General features: G+C 40.1%; 1 protein-coding gene across 1 annotated transcript; it reads right to left on the bottom strand.

Moving 5' to 3' along the window:
- Window positions 1-222: 222 nt before the first annotated feature.
- On the bottom strand, window positions 223-26,695 carry LOC117929157 (phosphoglucan phosphatase DSP4, amyloplastic-like). The gene is made up of 11 exons (XM_034849378.1): window positions 26,565-26,695; window positions 20,037-20,113; window positions 19,873-19,949; window positions 19,649-19,729; window positions 19,007-19,139; window positions 4,381-4,440; window positions 4,202-4,258; window positions 2,717-2,812; window positions 1,575-1,634; window positions 758-865; window positions 223-677 (listed from the first exon to the last, which is right to left on the bottom strand). The coding sequence occupies exons 1-11, from the start codon at window positions 26,635-26,637 to the stop codon at window positions 537-539; spliced, it is 963 nt and encodes a 320-aa protein (XP_034705269.1). The 5' UTR covers window positions 26,638-26,695; the 3' UTR covers window positions 223-536.
- Window positions 26,696-27,242: the final 547 nt, after the last annotated feature.

The following is a 27,242-nucleotide window of genomic DNA, read 5'->3' as shown; positions in this document are numbered from 1 at the left end:
TGATTAATTAATTTCAAATAGTTTGACTTGAAAATAAACTGTCGGTGAAATAACTATTAGAATCATATTTAAGATTTGGTCACTGTATCTTATACGACACGTTGGAAAAAGTGCCATTCTCAGAAGCTGAAAGGAACGAGCCGTTTGAAAATGGAGGCCAAAGCTGGGTTGTCACGGCCAGTAAAGCTTGGGCCACTGCAACGCGCCTGCCTAGCAACCACCTACAAGAATTTGAATTCTATTTTCTATAAACAATTTCCAACGACTTACCGTTACTTGAATTCTATATATGCCGGTTTCGAATATGTTGAATAACCTGACATGATTATTCATTCATCCCCATAAGGCTATAATTCATTCATGCAACTCTTTGGCTTTTTGTGGTTTCTTTATGTAGTGTATTCCCTCCAAAGATCTGCCCCCATTAAAGTAAGCTGGAAATGAGAGACTGGCGAAAGTTGTATGGTCATGGATTTGGTACTCATGAACTATACAACAACTTTAATGCTGTTTTCCTTAGGTGTTGCTTTCTGAATTCAAGCATCATCATCATCCGAACAAGCTTCGAGAATCCGTCTTATTTTGAGTCGTTCATCCCTTGAAAGAGTCGGATCATCATCACCAGTCAGCCTCTTTCGAAGGACTGCACTGACACCATGTGGATCACTGTCGAAGACCTGCAGAAAGAGGGAAGAGAATGAAAAGGTTGCAGAGAGTAGCCATTGATGAACTTTTATGTGAGATAATTGGATGTTACATGAACATAATTGTTGACATGGCCATCGTTGTTGGGGGCTCTAACATGCTCATCTTCGTTACACGTCCATTCGCCATCAACAATGTACTTGTACTCGTAGTGTCCCTCCTGTTAATAACAAGAATTAGAATCATGGTCTCCTTTGGCTTTCAAACAGCATGATGCGTAAACATTCTATGTTGCTGCATGAATATTTCAAAGTAGGAATGCTGGCTAATTTTTGAGAAAATGATTGCTTAAAAATAAAATTCTCAGTGAGAAAAAGGAAGTTATATGTTGAAAGCTTAAATATTGTGCCCATGTGGTAAAAACTATCCAACATAATTCATAGCATAATCCTACAAATGCTAATCCGGATGCAGAGACATTGACTTTATGATCTCTAACATTAGTATTCCATTTGGACCTCAGGAAGTAGCAGGGGAAGGAAAACTAATAGAAAGGGAACTTAAATTTACCTTATATGGTTTGTCATGAAATACATGAAGAAAATAAAATGTAATGAAATGATTGAAATACTTATTTTCGAATTTTCCACTTATGCAGAAGGGGAATAAATTTGGAGAACCATGAAAGGAAAATTTTATTCAGCTTTAAATTTATCTTTTATTTTTCTTTACTGCTTGTTCCCTTCCCACTTTTCGTCAATTTCTTTTCCTCAGATGTTCCATGATCCAAACAGAGCCCAGAATCAGCAGTGGAAATTTGAAGCAACAGAGCATAAATGTAAAATGTTAGGACTGAAGACTTTTACACCTAGTGAGACACAAAAATGAATAACATGGTGGACAATTTTAGAACAATAAAATACACTTACTGGCAATTCTCTCTCAAGAATCCACAGATCCTGTTCCTTGTCAAATCTCAAAGGCATTCTCTGGAAAAGAGTCACAAGACAGCATAGCTAGATGGGTCAGAAATGGAGATGACATCACATGAGAGTTTTAAACGTGCACAATAATGAATAATTGCAATAAAGGGGTTCTTTTTCCCTATTGGGACTCAAACCTAGAACCTCCCACATGGAGATCCAAGCCCTTGTCACTTGAACTATGGACATATCCTCATACTGTTCTAATTTATTGGACTTCCCTAAGAAAAAATCAGGGTCCAAGAAAACAAACATCTCTCTTTGCAAAAAGTTTGATAAGTCAAACTACTAGATGGAAAAAATTTCCAATCCTGGAATCAAGTGAGAAAAAATTTCCAATCCTAGAATCAAGTGATAAAAGATGAGATCTTTTGCTCAATACATGGAAGCGGATACCCAGCCAGATGAACTATAACAATGTTATTTTAGGTAATCAGCAGTTTCACTACATTCAGATTCAAATTATTGTTTTACAGGGTGTATCATTACTATTTTTTTCTGGCTTATATGCCAAATTTCAATAGCAATGATGGAGCAGGATTCATATAAAGAATCCAAAAACAGGTGTTGTGTTCCTATTTTGAACTCCATGGAGCTAGTCATTGCATGCCATGTATCTAGTTTGCAATACTAAGATCATTTTGCCTGGCCAATCAATGAGACTGGTGAATGAAAATCACAATTTTGTATTTTAAACAGGGCAGCTTCACTGCTTTCCCAGAAATGATGCACCAGGTATTCTTAATGGGAAAGCACCAACTAATGCATACTGATTTCATATAAGACCAACATTCAACCTATCACATATCTTAACTGATCTAACTAGAAGATCCATCTTGCATCATATCTAAGGGATTCCTTGGTTCAGGCCGAAGAAGCAATGTCACTCGATCATTATCAAAAGAACCTCGATGTTTCATGCGGATGAGAAATTATTTTAGATATTGTGGACAGAAGCTGCAAGGTTATTTTGTTGTCTACACTTAGGACCAAACAGAGCCAACTGACTACCATATTTTACATGTGATATCAATCATCAAAGTTTATTCTTAAATCTCAAGAAGCTGAATATATATAGAAGATATTACCTGGCCCCATCCAATATCAAGACCAGAAATTTCTACTGTGGTGCAACTGTTATCCTTCCATTTCAAAGTAACAGGCTGCTTTTTGAGGTCTGTAAGCTTTAAATAAAAGGATAATAAACCAAGCAAAAAAGGAGAAATCAGAAAAAGAATTGCATCATGACTATTGTAATTGAAAAGGAACAAGTATGGATAAAGCTTCATCATTCTTTAGTTTTATAACTAGCCAGATTGACAGGCGGTTTTCATCCATACTTGGTCACTTTTGCAAATATTCAATGATATGCTAAAATCCAGGTCATAAAGAACAACCTAAGCCTTTACATCTGTATCATGCTCTGCCATTCTCTCATTTTTTTTCTTCCCCAACAGTCTTGACTCAACCCTCGCCATAAATGTAAATATTGGTGAATATCATAATGTAGAAACAGGAACTAAATTTATGACACACTTTTGAACAATTTACTAAACCCTAAGGTCATGTTTGGTTGGAGGGGTATAGTATGAGATAGGATAAGAGAGGGGATAACATATTAACATATTTTATTCCATGTTTAGTTGGCAATGAGATAAGTTATTCCATCACTTATCCTATCCTAAGATATTACCTTAGGATATCATGTCCATGTGATTTAATATTTAAGGATATCATATCCCATTGGAAATCATATCCTAAGATATGCATTTCGTATCCGATAGGATATGATATCTTAGGATATACATATCATGTCCAATCTTATCTATCCAATCAAACGTAGCCTAAGGCCATGTTTGGTTAGCTTGATATAGCATGGGAAGTGCTTATGTGATACAAGGTGCTACTCCAATTGCCTTAAAAATCTTACAAAGGTTCCCATTTCACTGAACCTTTCAACTCTGAAAACTGTTCATCCCTTTTCCTGGGTATAAAGTAAATGGAAGGAATCTACATGCTACTCTGAGGAAGAAGATACTAGAATGCCAAAGGATAAATAACTAGAGCATCCTGGAAATGATGGGGGGAAGAAAAGCCAATTGTACCTTCCTGTTAACTTAGATATCTCCACTAATGATTAAGAAGCTATCAAAGTGGCAGAAAGTAGAAATATAATACGGGAAGGAATTGAGAGCTCAAACATTTCTGCAACAAGCAACTGACATCCAAAGAGGAAGAAGAATTGATGGGGGAAAAGAAAAACCAATTGTTTCTTCCTGTTAACTTAGATATCTCCTTGAATCATTGAGAAACTATCAAATAGGAATCTATAACATGGGAAGGATTGAGAGCAAGAAACATTTCTACAAGATTGAGAGCTGGAAATACTTTTGCAAGAAGCAACTGCCATCCAAAGAAGGAGAAGAAGAACACCTTAAATAAACCATCTTATTGTAGGTGTTCAAGGAGAAGACTAGCAAAGAAAAAAATTTAGGCATGTGAAAAAGAAACCATAGTTCCAGGCTTCTTAATAATTGCCTATGATATTATTTAAGAAAGGAAAAATCACCCACTATATCAGCAGTAGCACTTTTGATAGCATCCAGCTTTGGGAAGCTCGAGCGCTTGCTCTGCAAGAAAAGAAAGGGGGGGTTGCTTAAATTCTTGATCAGTGTTTCATGCATAATTATCAAGTTCAATTTGAAAAGTAAGTGGAGAACTGTTTAACAATAACAAAAAAATGCAGAATTACCATAAGTAAACTGTGAGCTTCATTAAGTTTATAGCCCTGAACCCAGAACATGTATGCCAACTGTAATTCACAATGAACTTCAGTACATTACAAAGAGGCAGATCAATATACCAGTATGAATACAAGTGCAAGACAGAGTATAAAATACCATGTGAATCCACCTAACTAGCTTTCATAGTTTTTTTGTCAGCATTAAGATAGGAATCTGGCAATTGACAATCACATACATCCTTGTTTATTTTCTTTTTTTTCTCTTGCATATCCATCCCACATTTCACAAATGGAAAAAATAAAAAATAAAAAATAAAAAATAAAAGACACTTTCACCATAGCATTCTACATTTCACAGGTGGATAAAAAATCATTTCCACACGAGCAAGAAATTTCTACTCTATGCAGTTATAACAAGCTTGAGCTTCGATCTTCTTCATCGTATATGGAATGGATTGATAAGCTAAAATTTTAACTTTATTTTTTTTTTCCTTTATGTGGGGGTGGGAAGTGTGGACTTGAACCATATGAACAAATAGGACCTAATTTTCTGCTTGGACTCATCAATAGAGGAGTACGGAGTGAGTGTGATATCACATATCAGATAGGGGAAAAAGTTATTGGTGCTATTTATGCATGGGCTCCTCTTAACATTGTAGATGTATTTTAAAGCCGTGAGGACTCCTTTGGACCCAGAGCAGATATATCTACACAGTTGGGAATGGATCATTACAATGAGCTTTACCACCTCTTTTGTTTTCTTTGTCTTCTCTCTTTCATTTAATAATTTTTACATACCACCTAATAGAAAGCCATTGTCTAAGTTCCATCTAGATTCAAATTAGAACACCTAACAACTTATTGTCTAAAATGAAGGTTTAATTGAGTACTTAAATATGTCCCCAAGTCTTCTCAAAATTAAGTGATCATCGTAATTTATTGCGAAGACCTTGATTCAAACTAAGTCTTATCTATCACCATCTTCAAAAGATCATACAATTTTTCACCTACCTACCAGATGAATATTTTGATCATTCCTTTCCTTTTCTTACTTTTAAGAAAAGGCAAATGTTACCATGTTGCAATTAAACATCGGTACAAAATATTTTTAACCTTTTAGCATTGATCAATAGATGTTTCAAAATTCATATGCTGAGAGATGAGCAACAACAGGCATGACAATGCACTAGATGAGCTAACCAAGCTACCATTAAGGCAAAGATACTTGCTACTATTATTGAAGAATAAGTTGCATTCAAAATCAGAATATGATTCTCTTGTCAAGCTTTCCACTCTTCCATCCATGCCACAATCGGTACTTCAAGTAGTACTTGTCTTCATTCCTCAAACATTGCTCCTTGGATTATCGATTCTAGTGCATCTGATCATATTATCAAACATTGTTCCTTGGATTATCGATTCTAGTGCATCTAATCATATGACAAGTAATTCCTTTCTTCTTCCCAATCTTTCTCTTCCTTCATCTCTAGCCATTGTAACATTGCGAATGGTTTTAGATCTCCTATTCATAGGATTGGAATAGTTAGTATGTTTGATTTTACAATTTTGTCTATTATATACATCCCTAATTTCCCTTTCAACTTATTATTTGTTTGCAAGCTTATTTCTCACTTAAACTATTTAGTCACATGTTATCTTTCATATTGTATCTTTTAGGATCTAAAGACGAAAAGGATGATTGGCGGAGATTTGAAAAGGATGGACTCTACCACTACTAATCATTGCACAAGTCCTCAACTCTCCATAACTATTATCTCCCCATACCAATGGTAGTTTCATCTAGGTCACTATTCTTATACAATCCCCATCAATTAGTTCCCAATTTACCTTCCTTTACACACTTTAATGTGAAACCTATGAGCTCAATAAACATCACAGGGCTAAACTTCACTTAGAGAAGCCATGTTTGCATCCTTTTAAGTTAATCCACTTTGATATTTGGGCTCTAGTGAGAACTATTAGCTTATTTGGTTGTTAATATTTCCTTTCATTTATAGATGATTTTTCTTGTATGACTTGGTTGTATGTTCTCAAGGATAGAACACAAGTATTTGATTTTTTTCAATCTTTTGATGTTGAAATTACCAATCAGTTCAATGTTAAGTTAAAAATTCTCAGAACTGACAACGCCCTTGAATACAAACATTCTCACTGTTAGCACTTCCTTGAGTCAAAGGTTATTATTCACCAAAAATTACAAGTTGATATACATCAACAAAATGAAAATTTTGAAAGAAAGAATAGTCCTATTCCTGTATTGCTCATACACTAATGCTTCAAATGAATGTGCCAAAATTCTTTTGTGAAGATGTTGTTCTTATGGTGGCTTTTTTTACTAAATGGAATGTCCTCTCAAGTTCTTCATGGTAAGTCCCTTTTTCAGATGTTATTTTGCGACAAAGAACCTTCCCCTCTTCCTTTAAAAGTTTTTGGGAGTGTCTATTTTCTACATAATTTGAGCTCAAATCATTACAAACTTGATCCTTGAGCCCACAAATGCATATTTCTTGGTTATTCTTGAATTCAAAAAGTATTGATCCTGTAGTCTTATTTTACGAAAACCGTTGTTTTTGTTGATGTTATCTCTTTTAAAGGATGTACCACATTATTCTAAGCCAGGAAGTGAATTGTATGAGTTTCTTATTGCGGAACCAATTAACTTTGCACCAATTCTCAATATTCCTTCTTATGAGAAGTTTTATGTTAGCATTCAACAACATCCTTCTCTAGAAGCAACAAGTGCTCCTTATCACCTCCAGCAATTGGTAAAAATGGGAGAAAGCGAGCGAGAGAGAGAGCGAGAGAGCGGAGGTGATGAGGGAGACGAGAGTGCGACGAAGCGAAGGAAAAGGGAGAGGAACAGTTTCGTCGTGGAATCCAAGACTTTCGAGATCGATTTAGAAGAGAAAAGGGGAAAAATCCAAGTTGCGATCTGGGAGAAAAAGAAAGGGATCTCTTCTTGGGTTAGATTGGGATCGGCGAGTCTAGGGTTTCTATTGGAGAGTCTAGACCATTGTATTAAGGATGGGAAAGGGGGAAATTGGGAAAGGGATTGGAAAGAAAATGGGAGATCCTACTCCCTGGTGCGTGGCGAGAACAAAGCGGGGTTTTTTCTCAGGCTGGGGGTGGTCGATCTGGAGAAGAAGCGGCATAGTATTATTATCCCGAAAGGTAGGGGAGAAAAGGGGGGATGGGTGACCATGGCGGAGAAACTACAACAAATGGGAGGTTTCAGTGGGAGAAAGGAGCACAAGCAATCAGAGTGGGGTGGGGGGAAACTTGGTTTGGAAATATCGTACGCGGAAGTGGTGAAGAGACAGAAGAATAGAGATAGAAATTTAGTTAGAATGGAGGTAAGAAAGGAGGAAATCCAAAACAATTTGCGAAAATTGGATCACTGCATTATCGGGAGTTGGGACCCTAGCTCAGCAGGAGGAGAGGACCTGGAAACTTTGGGGCGAACACTGGCAAAAGTTTGGGGGCTGAAAGGCAACCTAGGGCTGGCAAGGCTGGAAAAGAACAGGCTTCTGCTGGAGTTCGAGCTTTTGGGTGAAGCTATTTGGGTAATGTCCTCTGGGAAAAGATCGTTTGGTGGGATTCATTTGGGATTAGAGAGATGGAACCCTAGGAACAGTTGTTCGGAAGAGGGGGAAATTACAAATGAAGTTTGGGTCAAGATTGTAGGGTTACCATTATCGCTATGGAACCCGACCATTTTGAGAAGAGTGGGGGAGGAGTGTGGCGGATTTATAGCAATGGACCCTCGGACGGAAAAGCTGCAGGAGATTCAATGGGCTCGGATCTTGATCAGAACAGATGGGGAAGACTTGCCAAGTGTGTTGGAGATTGCAGTTGAGGAGAAGGTGTACTCTCTTGTCCTCTGGTGGGAGCTGAAACCGGCTTTGAGAAAGGCTCAGGAAAACAGGCGTGAAGCGACAGTGAGAACAAGAGGAGAGGTTAGGGGTGATGGTGTTTCACGCGCTGACACGCGAGTGGAGAAGGAGTTGGAAAACACACGGCTCGAGGCGCTGCTCCTGCCAAAAGAAAGGATGGGGGTTCAGGAGGGAGGGTTGGGCTGGGAGCTTGCCAAACGGGCTCAAGGCGGATCGGGGGCCCGTCCAACCATGGATGTTGTGGATCTTGGGCCTTATTCGTTAGGCCCAGATTTGGGCTTAAAAGGAAAAAAGAGGGGGGGTGGGCTTTACGCTCAAAGGGCAACAGTGGGCCTAAACTTAAAGCTAAAAGAAGTGATGGGAGAAGTAGCTGGGCCTGAGGCTGGGCCGTCGAAAAAATGGTGGACCGCTGAGGAGGAGAGCCCATTGTGCGACGGGGGAATGGATCTGGATGACAGCCCAAGCAAGCCACTGCTCCCAGACACTAACAAAGGCCATTAGATGAAGGTGTGTTCGCCGGCCCCTCCATTTTCCAATAGCGAGAGCAACACGGAGGAAGAAATTCTCAAATACTGGGAGACAGAGGACTTGAGGAAGTGAAATATGAAGATCTTGCACTCGGCGATAGACTCGACGCTAGTTGAGGAAGCTCTGAGGTACGGGTCTGAGAAGAGGTCCCTCTCCCTTTAGATTTGAGAACATGTGGCTTAAGGTTGAGGGCTTCCAAGATTTGATTTGAAGTTGGTGGTGGGAGATTGAGGTGAGAGGCAGCGCTAGTTTTAGATTGGTTACTAAGATGAAGGAAATTAAACAGAAATTAAAAGTTTGGAACAAGGAGGTGTTCGGGAATCCGGGGTGTAATAAAGCGGCAGCTTTGCAACAAGTGGAATTCTGGGACCTTGTGGAAAGTGAAAGAATTCTGTCAGTGGAGGAAACAGAATTAAAAAAGGAGGCCAAGGAAAATTATAAAAAATGGGTGCTTTTGGAAGAAACTCATTGGAGACAATTATCAAGGAAGATTTGGCTAAGGGAATGGGACAGAAATACGGGCTATTTCCACCGTATGGCAAATGGAAATCACAGAAATAATTATTTGGACAGAATTAAGATTGATGGGGTGTGTCTTTCTGAGGAGCAGGAGGTGAGGGAAGGAGTGGCAAATGCCTACCAGCAGATGCTTTCAAAAGATTCGGGTTGGCAGGCTGACATTGGGAGGCTGAGTTTAGACCAGATCAGCCACCAAGAAGCAGAAAATCTGGAATCTCCTTTCTCTGAGGCGGAGGTTCATTCAGCATTGATGGAGATGAATGGGGATAAAGCCCCGGGGCCGGATGGTTTTACAGTAGCCTTTTGGCAAAGTTGCTGGGGTTTTGTTAAAAAGGAGATTTTGGCAATGTTTAAGGAGTTCCATGAGCAGAACACTTTTCTCAAGAGCCTAAATAATACATTCTTGGTCCTGATCCCTAAGAAAGGTGGGGCTGAAGATATTGGGACTTTAGACCTATTAGTCTCTTGGGGGGGTTGTATAAATTACTGGCTAAAGTCCTTGCTAATAGGCTGAAAAAAGTGATTGGGAAAGTGGTTTCCCCTGCTCAAAATGCTTTTGTGATGGGCAGACAGATTCTTGATGCCTCCCTAATTGCAAATGAGGTGATAGACTCGTGGCAAAAAAGAAAAAAGAAGGGGGTCATTTGCAAATTGGACGTTGAGAAAGCTTATGATAGCTTGAATTGGCAGTTCTTAATGAAGGTTCTCCAAAAAATGGGCTTTGGGCCAAAATGGCTGGGTTGGATGTGGAGTTGCATATCTTCAGCAAAATTTTCTGTCCTAGTGAATGGGGTTCCTGCTGGTTTTTTCCCGAGTACTAAGGGGCTTCGCCAAGGAGATCCTCTATCTCCTTACCTCTTTGTCATGGGAATGGAAGTGTTGGGTACCCTTATTAGGAGAGCTGTTGAAGGGGGATTCCTATCAGGGTGTAGCATTCGGGAGGGCAGAAGGACTGCTTTGAACATCTCTCACTTATTCTTTGCTGATGATACAATCATTTTCTGTGAGGCTAATAAAGAGCATCTAAGTCATTTAAGTTGGATCCTCTTCTGGTTTGAAGCTGCTTCGGGGCTAAAGATTAATTTGGGCAAAAGTGAAATCATCCCGGTGGGTGAGGTGGATGATATTGAGGAGTTGGCAGTGGAGATAGGGTGTCGGGTGGGATCTTTTCCGTCCCAGTATTTGGGCCTACCTTTAGGGGCTCCTAACAAGGCCTCTTCGGTGTGGGATGGGGTGGAAGAAAGAGTGAGGAGAAGACTTGCGCTATGGAAAAGGCAATTTATCTCCAAAGGTGGTAGAATCACTCTTATTAAAAGCACCCTGGCCAGTATACCCATTTATCAAATGTCTCTTTTCCGGATGCCTAAGATCGTTGTTAGAAGGCTAGAAAAATTGCAAAGAGACTTCCTATGGGGAGGGGGAAATATGGAGAGGAAAGTTCACTTAGTGAAATGGGAGATAGTGTGTGGGGACAAAGGGAGGGGTGGGCTTGGTTTGAGGAAGCTGGGCCTCCTGAACAAAGCTTTGCTTGGTAAATGGATATGGAGGTTTGCCTGTGATAGAGAGAATCTCTGGAAGCAGGTGATTTTCGCAAAGTTTGGGCAAGAAGATTATGGATGGAGGTCTAAAAAGCCTAATGGGGCGTTTGGAGTAGGGGTGTGGAAGGAGATCATGAAGGAAACTGATTCGTGCTGGGATAATTTAGAGTTTATGGTGGGGAAGGGCACTAAAATCAGATTCTGGACTGATGTGTGGTGTGCGGGTACAGCGCTGTCCCAATCTTTCCCGCACCTCTTTGCCTTGGCTGCCAACAGGAATGCTACGGTGGAGGAGATGTGGGATAAGAATTCTAAGCAAGGAGGGTGGAATCTAAGATTTTTGAGGAATTTTAATGACTGGGAGGTGGGCATGGTAGGAGATCTGCTCCTTAAGCTGAGAGGGCCTAGGCCATCTTTGGAGGAAGATTCAGTCTCTTGGAAGGGAGGAAAAAACGGTCAATTTAAAGTCAAGAAAGCGTACAGCTGTTTAGTCAATCCCATTGACACCGTTTTTCCGGAAAAATGCATTTGGGTGGATAGTGTTCCTACCAAAGTCGCTTTCTTTGCGTGGGAGGCTACGTGGGGGAAGGTGTTAACGCTTGACAGACTTCAAAGAAAAGGATGGCAATTCCCTAATTGCTGTTTTTTGTGTGGTTGTACAGAAGAATCTGTAAATCATGTCCTTATTCACTGTATAGTGGTTAGAGCCCTTTGGGAGTTAGTCCTTGGGCTTGTAGGTGTTAAGTGGGTCTTTCCAAAAACTGTAAAGGAGGTCTTATTTAGTTGGAGAGGTTCTTTCGTGGGAAAAAAAAGGAAAAAGATTTGGAAGTCCATCCCGTTATGTATCTTTTGGACGGTTTGGAAAGAGAGGAATAAATTAGCCTTTAAAGGGGGTGTGCTACATATTCAGCAATGTTTTTAAAGGCGTTTGTGGGGCGCGCCTTGAGGCGAGGCGCAGCGAAAACGCGTTGAGGCGTTAAAAATAAAACGAAACACCTGAAAGGCGTACGCTTTTCCGGTGAGGCGTGATTGAGGCGCACTTTGATCGCGCCTTTCACGCTCCAAGAAGAAGGCGTACACTTCGTCGGATCTGATGTGGCAATGAACAGAGATTTTAAAAAAAAAACCCTAAGTAATCCCTAAAACCCCAGTCCCGACTGAAAACAAACCCAAAACGAAACCCTACCTCCAACTACTCAAGCGGCGACGGAGTGCTCACCCTCGGCGACGACCAATCGCAGTGCATCTTCTCCGGCGGCAACCCTCTCGTTCATCTCCATCTCCAGGTATGTTGCGAACTCCCTCTTCCATGGTTTCTCCCTCTTCGTTTCTCTCTCTGCAATCCACACGGGCGTCGGCTCTTCATCCAAATTTTTTTTTTTTTTTTTATCAAATCAAATGTGCTGTATATCTATTTATGCTCTCTCTCGGCAGTCTACAGCCCACACCTCCAGTCCACACTTTTCTCTCTCTCCCATTAGGCTTTTCATCTTTTTTTTTTTTTTTTTTTTTTTTTTTTTTAAATTATCAAATCAGATGTGCCTTTTGTTAATAAGATTTTTTTTTGAAGTTTTTTATATGTTTGCTTATAGTATCAACAAACAAATATAATTAAAATTATATAAAAGATAATTATTTGTGAATTTTGAATTTTTTATTTCTTGTTTAATTTTAATTCTCACCTCAATTTTCTTTATTTCATTATTAAATTCCAATTAAAATTTATGTGTATAATTTTTAAACTCCTTTAAAAAAAATTGGTTTTTTTTTAATTTAAACCAATTAAATTTTGTATTTCATTTTTAAATTTCTTTCAATTGTGCTTTGTTATTATTTTTTAGTCAATTATATTGTTATATGGAAATTTGAATATTATTATTGGTGATTTTTTTTAGAATGAGTTCCTCCAATTCGAAAAATTCAAGAAAGGATTTTGTGTGGAAGTATGTGATTGAAGTTTCTGGAGAGCAATATTTAAGATGTAAATTTTGCAATCAAAGATGTACGGGAGGGGTGAATAGACTAAAGCATCACTTAGCCGGAACTCATCATGGTATGAAACCATGCAACAAAGTTAGTGAAGATGCTAGATTGGAATGTAAAGAGGCATTGGCTAATTTTAAGGATCAAAAAACGAAGAGAAATGAATTGCTCCAAGAAATTGGTATGGGTCCAACTTCAATGCATGAAAGTGGCTTGTCTAAAACAATAGGGACATTAGGGAGTGGGAGTGGGAGTGTAAGTGGGAGTGGGGAACCTATTCCTAAGGGACCCATGGATAAATTTACCACTTCACAACCTAGACAAAGTACTTTGAATTCAAAGTGGAAGCAAGAAGAAAGGAAGGAAGTGTGTAGAAAAATTGGTAGGTTTATGCATTCAAAAGGTCTCCCATTCAACACTGTGAATGATCCTTATTGGTTTCCTATGATAGATGTTGTTGCAAACTTTGGGCCCGGGTTTAAGCCTCCATCTATGCACGAATTGAGGACATGGATTCTTAAAGAAGAGGTGAATGACCTAAGTATCATTATGGAAGATCACAAAAAAGCTTGGAAACAATATGGATGTTCAATTATGTCAGATGGTTGGACATATGGAAAAAGTAGGTGTCTTATCAATTTTTTGGTGAATAGTCCTGCTGGCACTTGGTTTATGAAATCAATTGATGCTTCTGATATAATAAAAAATGGGGAATTGATGTTCAAATATCTTGATGAGGTGGTTGAAGAAATTGGAGAGGAGAATGTTGTGCAAGTCATCACTGATAATGCCTCTAATTATGTGAATGCTGGAATGAGGCTTATGGAAAAAAGGAATAGATTGTGGTGGACTCCTTGTGCTGCTCATTGCATTGATTTGATGTTGGAGGATATTGGTAAGCTAAATGTTCATGCTACTACACTTTCTCGAGCTAGGCAAGTTGTGAAGTTTATATATGGGCATACTTGGGTTCTTAGCTTGATGAGAACATTTACAAAAAATCATGAACTTATTCGTCCAGCAATTACACGGTTTGCTACTGCATTTCTTACTCTCCAAAGTCTTTATAAGCAAAAGCAAGCTCTTATAGCAATGTTCTCCTCAGAAAAATGGTGTTCAAGCACATGGGCTAAAAAGGTAGAAGGTGTGAAAACTCGAAGTACAGTGTTGTTTCATCCAAATTTTTGGCCTCATGTTGCTTTTTGCATAAAGACCACTGTTCCATTAGTTAGTGTCTTGAGAGAGGTTGATTCAGAGGAAAGACCAGCCATGGGTTATATTTATGAGTTGATGGATTCAGCTAAGGAGAAGATTGCATTTAATTGTCGGGGCATGGAGAGAAAATATGGCCCAATTTGGAGAAAAATTGATGCAAGATGGACTCTGCAACTTCATCGACCTTTACATGCAGCAGGCTATTATCTTAATCCTCAATTGCGGTATGGAGATAAGTTCTCTAATGTTGATGAGGTGAGGAAGGGATTATTTGAATGCATAGATAGGATGTTGGATTATCAAGAACGTTTAAAAGTTGACATTCAGTTGGACTCATATGACCAAGCAATGGGTGAATTTGGGAGTCATATTGCAATTGATTCTCGAACATTAAGAAGTCCTACAAGTTGGTGGATGCGTTTTGGGGGTTCAACACCGGAGTTGCAAAAGTTTGCTATTCGAGTCCTTAGCCTTACTTGTAGTGCTTCGGGATGTGAAAGAAATTGGAGCACATTTGAATCGGTAATACTTCTATTTTTGTAAATTTTTATACATATATTTCTATTTCAATGTTAGAGAACTTTATTTCATTTTAACACATAAAATTGTTTCTTTTATTATTTGTAGATCCATACAAAAAAAAAAAAATAGACTTGAACATCAAAGGTTGAATGCTCTAGTGTATGTAAGGTACAACACTAGATTGAGAGAGCGAGGTCTACAAAGGAAACAAAATGTTGATCCAATCTTGGTAGAGGAGATTGATTCCGATGATGAATGGATTGCGGAGAAAGAAGATCCCCTCCTCCCCCTTGATCTTTGTTGGCTTCAAGATAATGAATTATTCAATGTTGATGCCATTAGAGTTGTGTCATCCAACTCCCAAGAGACGCAAGCATCATCGGATCATATGGTTTCTTCACATTCCTACAAAATGAAACATAATGAAGTACCAAGTAAGTACTCAAAAATTGAAATCATAAATTTGATTAAATTTAATAAAAAAAACTTTTAATATTTACACATAATTAATACTTTATGCTAGATACAAGTGGAGGCAAAGGCAAAGAGAAGGAATTGAATTTGACACTAATTGATGAAGATGAAGATTTAGATGAAATGGGGATACATGATAGTGGACATTTTCCTACTATTGATACATTGGATGAGGATGATGATGACCTTGGAGAGGAGGATTTAAGTTGAAACAATTTACTCTAGTTGTTATTTCATGACTTAGTTATGGATTTTTTGTAAAAGTTTAGAACTATTATTATGGTTGACTCTATTTTCTATTTCATGACTTAGTTATGGCTTTTTGTTAAAGTTTGAAACTATTAGTATAGTTGAATCTATAATCTATTTTATGAATTTGTTATGGTTTTTTGTGAAAGTAGGGAACTAGTATGTTTTTTTTTATGATTCTAATGAATTGTTTTCATGTTTTTATTTATGCTATTTTATTTTATGTATTTTAAAATATTAATTAATTATATAATGTGAGGCTCAAAAAGCTTACGCCTCAACGCCTCGCCTTACGCTTTCGCCTTTAAAAACTTTGATATTCAGAAGCTAAAGAATTTTTTTGTTTGTAATTTGTGGGGTTGGTCTAGATTGGATATTGGAGATGACTCCCTCTCCCTTCTAGGCTTTCTAGAGTGACTAGCATCCACTTAGGGGGGGTGAGGTCTTCTTGGTCTCTTTTGTTTTTTGTTGAGAGGCTATAGCTGCCTTGTATATCTCCTGTATGTTGTGTGGCTATTGGCCTCTTTTTTAATACATATTTGGTTTACGTATCCAAAAAAAAAAAACCTCCAGCAATTTGGTATCTCTAAATCCTGCTTCTGATCTCCTTATTGGCTATTGCTATTAATAAAGGTACAAGCACATGTGCTAAATATCCTATTTCTAATTTTGCTTCTTCGGATCACTTGTCCCCCTTTTTTTAATGCTTTCTCTATTACTCTTCCCATGTCTTAGCATTAAGCTCTTTCTCATCCTGGCTAGAGGAGAGCAATGGAAGAGGAAATGCATGCTTTAGAGCGCAATCATACATGGGATCTTGTTCCTAAACTTAATGATGCTCTAATTGTTGGTTTTCATTAGGCCTTTTTACCATAAAGAACAACCCTGATGGTATAATTGATAGATTGAAAGCTCATTTGGTGGCTGGAGAATTCACTCAGGCTTACAACCTTGAATAATACTAAGACTTTTTCTCCTATGGCCAAACTGAACTATTTTTTTTTAATAGGCAAATGAGAAAGTATATTAAAAGTGCCTAAGACAAAGTGCAACATGATGTATACAGTAGACGCCTAGTGTAGGCGAGAAGGACATAAATAAAAAAATCCCTCTCCTTGCTCTATGTACACCCTAACCCAATTCATAAAATCAGATTTGATTGTTTGGTCCGGCTACCCCACATCATTAAAAGACCTTTGGTTCCTTTACTTCCAAAGAGTCCGAAACAAGCACAAGAGAGCGGCTCTCCTAGTTTTTTTTCTATTTCTTCCTCACGAAAGAGTCATGTGAACCTAAAAAGTTCCTTTCAATTGAAGAGTGCATCAGTCAAACCACTCCAAAGAGAGAAAAATATCAGCTAGCACAACATACTTACTTTGGAACAATGCAAAAGCAAGTGACCAGTCATTTCCTCGTTGCCTGTGCATAAATAACACAAACTAAACTATACACAAGTTATTGTATCTACGGCAGTAAATCTAGACTAGCCTCTTTGCCAACTTGATGTAAACAATGCCCTTTTTCATGGTGACTTAAATGAAACAATGTTTATGGTTCAATCGCCAAGGTCTGAGTCCAAGGAGGAGTGTGTTTATCAACTAAAGGGGTCTATTTATGGACTCAAACAACCTCTCATACATAGTTTAAGTGGTATTATCTCATGGCATGATCAGAACTTAAGCTAATCACTCATGTTTTTCAAAAGAACATATCATGGCATTGTAATCCTCATTCTATATGTAGATGATATAGTTATTATTGGTACTGACCATAAGGGACTTGAGACTTTGATTCATTACTTTAGTATCGGTTCTCACACTCAAGATCTCAGAGAGTGTCGTTATTTTCTGGGTATTTAAATTGCAAAATCAAAGAAAGGTATTTGTTTGTCTTAAAGGAAATACAGTTTTGATATTTTGACGGATACAAATTATCTTGGTGCAAAACCTGTCACTATGCCTATGGAAACCATCAAAAGTTGATGAATGATGGTGAGTTAGTGGATCATCCCAGGTTTTTTAGGAGACTAGTGGAAAAGTTGATTTATATAACCATTATTCCGCTAGATATCTCTTATGCAATCATCATTGTCAACTAATTTATTACATTGAAGGATACACTGACACTAATTGAGCAGAATCCCCTCATTATAGAAAATCAACAACAGGTTACTATATTTTTCTTAGAGGTAATCTCATAACTTGGAGGAGCAAGAAACAATTAGTTGTGGCTTGTTTTAGTGCAAAGGCAGAATATCACACAATGGCAAATACAGTATGTGAGTTGAATTGGTAGAAAACTCCTCTACAAGAAATTGGCTTATCAGTATTAGATCCAATTCCTCTGTATTGCAACAAAATCAAGTAGCCATTCATATTGCCACTTTGCCAGTAATCATGTTTTTTATTAAATGACAAAACATATATGAGATGAATTGTCACTTCATTCACTCAAAATGGAATCAAATAAAATTGTTTCTCTATTGTATCATCAAAGAACCAACTAGTAGACATATTCACAAAAGTCCTTTCAAAAGAAGCCCTTCACAACTATATGTGACAAGTTGTCAGTTGTTAAGCTGTACTCTCCAGCTTGAAGGGGAGTGTCAAGATTATAAGAGCAATTGTAGGAGAGATTATAGGAGAATTTACAGGAAACATTATTGAAGGGATTATATGAAATATAGTAGGAGAGATTTTGGAAATATTTTTTATTTATTCCCTTTTCTTTTACTGTTATAGGCTTATAAATACCCTTGTAATTTCATTCGGAATATACTGAAAAATACAAGATGAATTTTCTTCTTTTCAATGGATCTTAGTAATTTCTTAGAGATTTTTTATTTTTTATTTTATTTTTGATAGGTAATTAATCTCTTAGAGATATGTCATCATTTGAATTCTTGCAAAGATATTTAAAACTGCAGAGCATTGAATGGAAAAGATGATTTATATTTTCTAAGCAATCCTTTAAAAGATAAATGCAAATGCAATTTACCAATAAGTTTATTAGTTATACCCTAAAATTTGTTAAATAGGAGAAAGAAACATGATGTAACTTTAGTTTAAGAAATTTAGAAGAATTGACCAGTATTCTGACTTGAAACATGATATCTTCTAAGAAGAATAAAAACAAAAAACAAAACAAAAGAAACCCAAGCTAAGTTAGATTTAGGGGTTTAGCCTGATCTTATCTAAAACATGCACAATCATAGGGATCCAGAAGGTATGAAAACCAAAAGCAACTGAAAATAAATTCAGGCTTCATTTTGTAGGGGATTTTTTGCCACCTCAGGGAGGGTTAAGTTGCTCTAACTTGTACAAGTTCATATTATATTCTTGAGATGTATCCTCTTGTTCCTTTTCAAGAAGTTCGCTCTCCTTTTTTATCAGCTTTTGTAAATTCGGGAAAGATTTCTCGTCCCTTATTTGTAATGAATTAGTTTATTTCTGATATATATATTATAAAGAGAATATGAGACATAATCAATGTCAAACAATCAACAACATGCTATGAAATGAAGATGTAACCATAAATAAGAAGACATGCAAAAGGGAAGAATAGCTATTTCATGATTCCTCTAAAGTATGATGATTCCGTAGAAGTGTGCCATTTAATTACAATTCATATTTCTTAGCTGAAAGCCTTAGGCAGAATTAATTCATATTTCTGAGACAAAATGGAGAAGCATACCGCCACGGCAGGAGCTCTCCCAAGTCCAGCTGTGCAGTGTATATAAGTCACACCTCCATTTCGATTTATTGCCTTGTATAATTTGCTCACCACAGCTGGAAGTTGCAACCGTAAATCAAATGCATCACAGTCCCTGCTAGGTTATACATCAGTCTGCTGTACAAAGTGATAATGTGCACTATATGTGGAACTGTAGTGCAGACAAAATCAACAACCCTTTAACATGAGTAAAAACCAAGTCATCTAATGATCTTCCCATATGCTTTTCTCACCTTTGGAGTTCTTCAGTATAGTAATAATATTGAACTAAAAAACTCAACTAGAGACAGTTCAGTGATCCAATAAAGCAAATTTTGTACCGGACAAAGGGCAACTTAATTTAAAAGCCATGTCCTCTATTGCACTAAAATACAGATGAACCAAAGAGAAGGAGTTGAATGTCACGACATTCACATTGAGATGATTATGTATTTAATATATAACACATAATTGGCCAGGCAGAAATTATGTTGAGTCTACAAAGCATTAAATCTTAACAACTATCTCACTTTTCAGTGAGGATTAACAAAGTTACAGCACTTTGAGAGTAGAAAGCCAAAATATGATCAAAAAGTCACTATTTTGTCATGATTCATGACTAACCTTATTTCAGCTCGCAAGTGTTGAATGTCATCAAATGTCCTGGCATATTCTCTTATGGCATTGATATCAACTCCAAAATATCTGGACATACAAGTCAAGGAATTAACAGTGTACTTCCTCACTCAGACAATTTTGTCAGTAGTTGTCTTAACCCAAGTGATCAAAAGCTAAATATATAATAGATAGTCCAAATGAAACTCTAACAATAAAATTGTTTAGGATACTCAAGATCTGAATCTTGTTGTAAGCAAAAAATGGTTTTCACCCCAATACTCCGAAGCTTGTCAACATCTTCTGGACTCTGCCATTTGGAGGAAAAACAAAAATCAAATGATCTTCTTAGAAAGGAAAAAAATTTCTCCTAATTAAAGAGTAGAAATGGTATCACCTGTAGGCAAGACCCCACAATCAAGTCTGGACGAATGAAGTCGTAATTCATTCCTAGCTCATGCCTATAAGTCAATACTGCATCAGAACATAAGAATGAAATGGATAGCTAAAACCATATGCATGAACACAAAGCAAGACAAAAAAGGAAACTTTTAAAGAGCATTCCCATTAAGTTGAATCCATCAAAATTCTAAGAAAATCTATAAGTTGGCCATTGAATACAGTGTGCACCAATCAGATAATCATATTGTTTTAAAAGAGCCAGCATGAACTATCAAGAAAAGCAGATGACAACTGCAGTGTGTCACATGTCACAGTTAGGTTTGTTTTATTGTCCTAAACAAACTGGTGGATTACTTCTTTTTTTTTGATACGTAAACACAAATATATTATCAAAGGCAAACGCCGCAAGGTACACAGGGAGTATACGAGGCGACGACGACCTCACACCAAAGTACCAAAAAACAAACAAAAAACCCACCAGCCCTCAACTGGAGGCTAGCCACTCCAGGAAACCTATAAGGGAGCGGGACTCCGCACCATTATACAACTTTGCCCACCCCCACAAATTACAAACAAAAGAGTATTTAATTTTCTGTATAGCTAGCTCCCCCCCCCCCCTAAATGCTAATCTATTCCTTTCTTTCCACACCGTCCAAAAAATAAATAACGGTATGGATCTCCAAATTCTCTTCCTCTTTTTGCCCACAAAAGAACCCTTCCAGCTGATAATCACCTCCTTTACAGTTTCTGGAAAGACCCACTGGGCTCCAAACAGGCTAAGAACCATCCCCCACAACACACCAGCCACTGTACACTGAATAAGAAGATGATTTACATTTTCCTCCTCACTACCACAAAGGTAACACCGGTTAGGCATCTGCCATCCTCTCTTTTGAAGCCTATCAATAGTAAGGACCCTCCCCAAGTAGCTTCCCATGCAAAAAACGCTAACTTGGAAGGAACGTTCTCCACCCAAACTCCTTTTTTGGGAAACATAGGGGTACTATGACTGATCACCAGCCCATACGCATCCTTTACTTCATACTTCCCATTTTTCCCCCCCCTTCCATACGGCCAAGTCTTCCTCCACGGAAATTCTTTGACTCCTTAGGATTTGTAGCAATTCGTCAACCAGGGTCAGCTCCCAATCATTGAAGCTTCTAATAAACCTAAGGTTCCAGCCTCCTTGGCCAGCAGACTGGTCCCATAACTCCCCCACAGTGGCACTTTTTTGTGCAGCCACATTAAAGAGATTAGGGAATCTCCTGGCCAGCCCCACATCCCCACACCAAGTGTCCTTCCAAAACCTGATTTTGGTGCCTTTTCCAACCTTAAAAACCATATTGTTCCAACACCAATCTGCTTCTTTCATAATCTCCTTCCATAGCCCAACATCAAACGCCCCATTTGCTTTTTTAGTTCTCCACCCAAATTCCTCTTGCCCATACTTTGCCACAAGAACACGTTTCCACATCTCCTCCTTGGCATGAGCAAACCTCCATACCCATTTTCCAAGGAGGGCTTTGTTCAAGAAGACTAGTTTCCTCAAGCCAAGCCCCCCCTTCTCTTTGCTCACACACACCCTCTCCCAAATAACAAGGTGAGCTTTCCTCTCCAAACTTCCCCCTCCCCACAAGAAGTCTCTTTGCAATTTTTCTAGCCTTCTCGCCACTACCTTAGGCATACGGAATAGGGACAACTGGTATAATGGCATGCTAGCCAGTGTACTCTTAATGAGGGTGATTCTACCACCCTTAGAGAGATATTGCCGCTTCCAAAGGGCTAGTTTCCACCTCATCCGTTCTTCCACCCCATCCCACATGTAGCTAGCTTTATTTGGCGCACCCAGGGGCAGCCCTAGATAGGTTGAAGGCAGCTGCCCTACCTTGCATCCCAATTCCACAGCCATCTCCAGGATCTCCTCCACCTCCCCCACCGGAATAATTTCGCTTTTGGCCAAGTTAATCCTCAGCCCTGAAGCAGCTTCAAACCAGCATAAGGTCCAACTCAAACAGGTCATATCTTCTTTCTTAGCCTCGCAAAACACTATGGCATCATCCGCAAAGAGAAGGTGAGAGATGCTAACAGCCTGCCCCCTACCCTTCTGGATTCTACATCCAGTGATGCAGCCCCCTTCCACAGCCCTTCGAATCAGACCGCTCAGCACCTCCATTCCCATGATAAACAAATATGGAGATAGGGGGTCGCCTTGCCGAAGTCCCTTGGAGCTAGGGAAGAAACCAGCTGGCTCCCCATTTATTAAAACTGAGAACTTGGCAGTCGATATGCAGCTCCATATCCACTCCCTCCACTTAGTCCCAAAGCCCATTTTCTCCATAACCCTCATCAAAAACTGCCAATTGACGCTATCGTACGCCTTTTCAATATCTAGTTTGCAGATTAGGCCCTTCTTTCCTTCTTTTTTCCATGAGTCAATCACCTCATTTGCGATTAGAGACGCGTCCAAAATCTGCCTTCCCCTTACAAACGCATTCTGGTCATAGGAAATCACTCTATCCATCACCTTTTTAACCCTATTGGCCAACACCTTAGCCAATAGTTTGTATAATCCGCCCAAAAGACTGATCGGCCTGAAGTCCCCCAGCTCCTCCGCTCCTCCTTTTTTGGGGATCAGCACCAAGAACGTGGCATTGAGACTCTTGAGAAAGGTATTATGTTCATGGAATTCCTTGAACATCTCCAACACCTCCTCCTTCACAAACTCCCAGCTGAATTGCCAAAAAGCTCCCGTAAAGCCATCCGGACCTGGAGCCTTGTCCCCATTCATGTCCATTAGAGCCGAGTGGACTTCCTCTTCCATGAATGGCAGCTCCAAGATGTCCACCTCTTGTTGGCTAATCTAATTCAGATTTAAACCCCCTATATCTGCCTTCCACTCCGAGTCTTCCGTTAATAACCGATGAAAGGCGTCTACTATTCCGGTCCTAATTGCATTCTCCTCTGACAGCCATGCCCCCCTGATTTTTACTCTTTCCATTGTATTCCTTCTTCGGTGCGCGTTTGCCATTCTATGAAAGTACCCCGTATTTTTGTCCCCTTCTCTTAGCCACAGCTCCCTAGAAAGCTGTCGCCAGTGAGTCTCTTCCAGCTTGACCCACTTGGCATATCCTTCTTTTGCTTCTTTCTTTCTAGAAAATTCCTCCTCTGACAACCTCCTCTCACTTTCCACTTGGTCCCAAAAGTCCACTTGCTGCAAGGCAGCCAGTTTATTACTCTCCAAATTCCCAAACACCTCCTTGTTCCAAATTTTTAGCTTTTGTTTAATTCCCTTCAGCTTTGTTGCCAATTTATAGCTAGCCCTACCACTAACCGACATCCCCTGCCACCAACTTCTCAATAGATCTTTAAAGCCTTCCACTTTTAGCCACATGTTCTCGAACCTGAAAGGTGAGGGGCCTCTTCTTTTGCCACCCCCCTCGATTGTGATTGGAAAATGGTCTGATATAGGCCGAGATAACCTCTTCTGAGTCACATTGTTGAACTGGTCAAGCCAACTGGAAGAAACCAGAAATCTGTCAAGCCTTGCCCAGGCTTGATTATGCAGCCCCCCACTCCACGTGAAAATTCCCCCTTGAAGGGGAAGATCAATAAGCTCAAGGTCATCCATAACCTGAGCAAACCTCCTCATAGATGAGGTCACCCTCCCTTGCCTGCTTCTTTCTCCTTGCGCAAGAATAACATTAAAGTCACCCCCAACACACCATGGATCACCCCAAAGCCCTCTCACTGCTCCGAGCTCATTCCAGAAACATTCCCTATCCTCTTTGGTGAAGGGGCCATACACACCCGTGAACACCCAGATTGCCCCATTTTCCACAGTTCTAACTTTACAAGAAGCTGAGAAAAGGCCCTCCTCCCACTCCAACAATTCCAGAGACCTTTTGTCCCAACAAATCAATACACCTCCAGCTGCACCAGCAGCTTCAATAGATCTCCAGTCTAAGAATCTCCCCACCCCTAAGCTTTTCGCCACCCCATCAGTCATTAACTGAATTTTTGTCTCCTGGATACACACCAAATCCACCCTCTGTTTTCTAATTACAGACTTAATAATCCTTCTTTTATTTACGTCATTTGCACCCCTCACATTCCAGCTCATCAGCTTGAGGTTCATTAACCCAACAGCAATTGGCCCCCTCTATCTTTCATGAAATTATTCTTCTTTTCCTTCCCCTTGTATTTGACTGAGCATTCTAACCTTTTGAGCTCCCTCTCAAATTTTGTTTTCTCCAATAATCCCTTGCTATGAACCCTTTCCCGTCTTTTCCTTATTTTAGACAAGAAATCCAGAATCTCCCTCTCCAGTCCCTCTATTGAAAATCCCAACAGCTTGCTAAACTTAGCCAAGCTGCTTTCTTCCCAATTAGTCTCCTTCTCACTCCTTAGGACCTGGGATCCAGACACATCTGGAGCCCAATCCAGGTTTTGGACCTCTAAAGCACCGCCATTAATCGCAACCAAGTCCCAACAGCCCTCTTTTCGCGCTGGCTCCCCCCCTGAAGCTGCATCTTCTATATTGTTTTCTTGCTGGCGGCTCACCCTTAAATCCCCAGAAAGGTCGCAATACTCCCTCGCCGGAGTCCGACCAAAAAGAGAAGAAGAAGAGGGAGAGGAATCCCCAACCCTAAGATTTGAAGAGGACCCATACCTGAGAGCTTCCTCCACGATCTCTCTCTCTGCCATGGGACACTGGAGAGCCGGCATCTGCGTTCCATAGCTCTCCTTCTCGCGACACTTGATAAATTCCCATTCCATTTTTAGGCCCAAATCTTCTTCAGGGCCTATGCCCATGAACTTAGCTTGCCTTTGGCCCAAAAAACCCCCAGCCGGAACAGCAGGCCCATGGGGCAGGAACTCCATTCCTTCGGGGGCTCGACCCTCAGCCGGCCCACACTCTAACCCACCTGCTTCCATTCCATCCCCTTTTGACAGAGATGGGCCTTGGAACACTGGCCCGCAGTCCCGCTTCAAGCCCACGAGGCCAAGCCCCGATCCAGAGGAGCTTGACCCATCACCCGCTGGACCAGAGCTCTGTCGGGCCACCCGCCCGACATGGGCCCATTTTTCAAACACTTCCCCCCCCTCCCCTCCCACCTGCTCTCCCGTCACTTCCTCTGACCGACGCTGCTCCTTGGTTCCAGCGCCCAGCTTCTCTCCCACGCACCATCCCGCGCGTGGATAGCCATCGTCCCTGACCTTCCCTTTCTGCCGTCCAGCATCCTCACGCCCATCCCCCTGTTTTCTCCTTAATGCCGGCGGAATCTCCCACCACAGGGATACGACGTACATCTCCCCTTCCACCCCAATCTCCAACGAACTCGGCAAGGAAACTCCGTTCATCTTTACCTTAATCCTTGCCCATTCCAAGTCCTCTTTCCTCTCCGTTAGAGGATCAATACCTACGAAGCCGCCGCACTCGTCCCCCACTTTCCTCAGGATCGACGGCACCCACAGCGAGATTGGAAGCCCCAGGATCCTTACCCACGCATCTTTCCTCTCTTCATCCTCTGCAGTGCATCCAAATCTCGGACTCCACATCTCCAAGCCCAAATGGAGCCCTCCCACTGATCTCTCCCCCGCGGCAAGAACCCACTTAGCTTCTTCCACCGTCTCGAATTCTAGCAGAGCACAGCCCTTTCCCAATCTGGCCAGCCCTAGCTTTCCTTTCAATCTCCACGCTCTTGCCGCTGTCCACCCCAACCTCGCTAGATCTTCTTCGCAAGCCGAATTAGGGTTCCATTTACCTATCAGACAATGCTTCAGCCTGTTCACGTTGCTCCGTATATCCTCCTCCTTCAGCTCTACTCTAGCCCTTGCGGAATCCCTTAACCCAGATCCCCTGGCCACCTCTGCATATGACCTGCCTGACTCCCCTGGCCCTTGTTCCACTGCCTTTTCCTCGCGCCGAAATCCAGCCCACAAGAGGGACTCCACCAAAGACACCCATCCTCCCTTTTCCCCTCTCCCTTTTGGTATACAAATGCCAAATCTCCTCTTTTCCTGGTCCGTCACCCCTAGGCGGATGAAACTCCCGGCCCTGTTAACCTCTCTTACCAAGGAGTAGACCCTCCCTTTTTCCTTCCAGCTCTTCTCCCATCTGCCATCTTTTCCGTCCTTCATGCACTGGGTCAACCCTTCTATGAGTAGGCCCACACTCGCCGACCCTAGCCGGACCCAAGATACTACCCCTCCCTTGCTCTCCGAGATAATGGCAAAGCTCTTACCATTTTTCTCCTCAGTTACTACTTCAAACTCCTTTGATTCCACCACGAAGCTATTTCTCTTCCTCTTCCCTCGATTCTCCGCCCGGCTTTCCCCTTCTCCCCCTTCGCTCGCAGGGTCGCCCTCGCTCTCTCTCATAGTTTTTTTTGGTGGATTACTTCTTTATGTTTAAATTACAAAAATCCAGATAAAAACATGCTTCAAAATATGAAGGATACATTTCTTCTACCCCAATTCCTCCTAATCTTACTCAAGCTTAAACTGGGCATGATGAGCTTACCAGCCCCCATAGCTTCTGTCATGTTATTGCTGTAGATCTCAGATTTTTCCTCCTTGAATTCAGGATCACTCATCTTGGTGTCGGATATGGAACCAGAAATTGCCTAGAGATAAACCATGTCGGTAATTTCTATTATACAAAGTTGAAATTTCTATCAAGCAATATGAGGAGCACTAATAGCTCAACTTTTCAAGATCATAATCAAAATCAAATCTACTCTTTAATAACCAGAACCCCTCCTTACAAGTACCATGCCTACCTCTAGTCAAATAGTGCTTAAAATGGATGATAACTTTTCTTCTTGTTTGTTTCAACAATAAAGATGAAACCCTCCCTGAGGTTGGAGACTTTAGAATTTTTTTTAATTAGAAAGAAACTACTTTCTTTTTCTCTCTGCTAGGGACTTGAACTTGGAACCTCCCACATTCTCACTCCAAACCCTTGCCACTTGAACAGCCTCAAGGGTGGGTTTACATTGATTTATTATTAGTATTATTATTATTATTTTGATAGCCAAATAAATATAATGCACAAGTACAAAGGAGGATCAGATATGTTTCCAAGATTTATAAAATATTGATCCAAAAGAAAACATAAGTCTATGCCACTTCTAAGAAAAGCAAAACCAACTGCAAATGTTAATAAGGTAACAAAATTAAATACAACTCAAAATTGTGC

This window comes from Vitis riparia, chromosome 13 (genome assembly GCF_004353265.1).
Source record: "Vitis riparia cultivar Riparia Gloire de Montpellier isolate 1030 chromosome 13, EGFV_Vit.rip_1.0, whole genome shotgun sequence".
Lineage (NCBI taxonomy): Eukaryota > Viridiplantae > Streptophyta > Magnoliopsida > Vitales > Vitaceae > Vitis > Vitis riparia.
Note: the sequence above shows the minus strand (reverse complement) of the source record. Positions and strands in the feature narration are given on the sequence as shown.

Coding starts and splice junctions, on each gene's coding strand:
- LOC117929157 (XM_034849378.1), bottom strand. CDS start 26,637: ATGAGTGATCCTGAATTCAAGGAGGAAAAATCTGAGATCTACAGCAAT. Junction 866..1,574: donor TTCTTGAGAGAGAATTGCCA/GTAAGTGTATTT, acceptor TGTTATTAACAG/GAGGGACACTACGAGTACAA. Junction 678..757: donor ATGTCAACAATTATGTTCAT/GTAACATCCAAT, acceptor CTCTTTCTGCAG/GTCTTCGACAGTGATCCACA.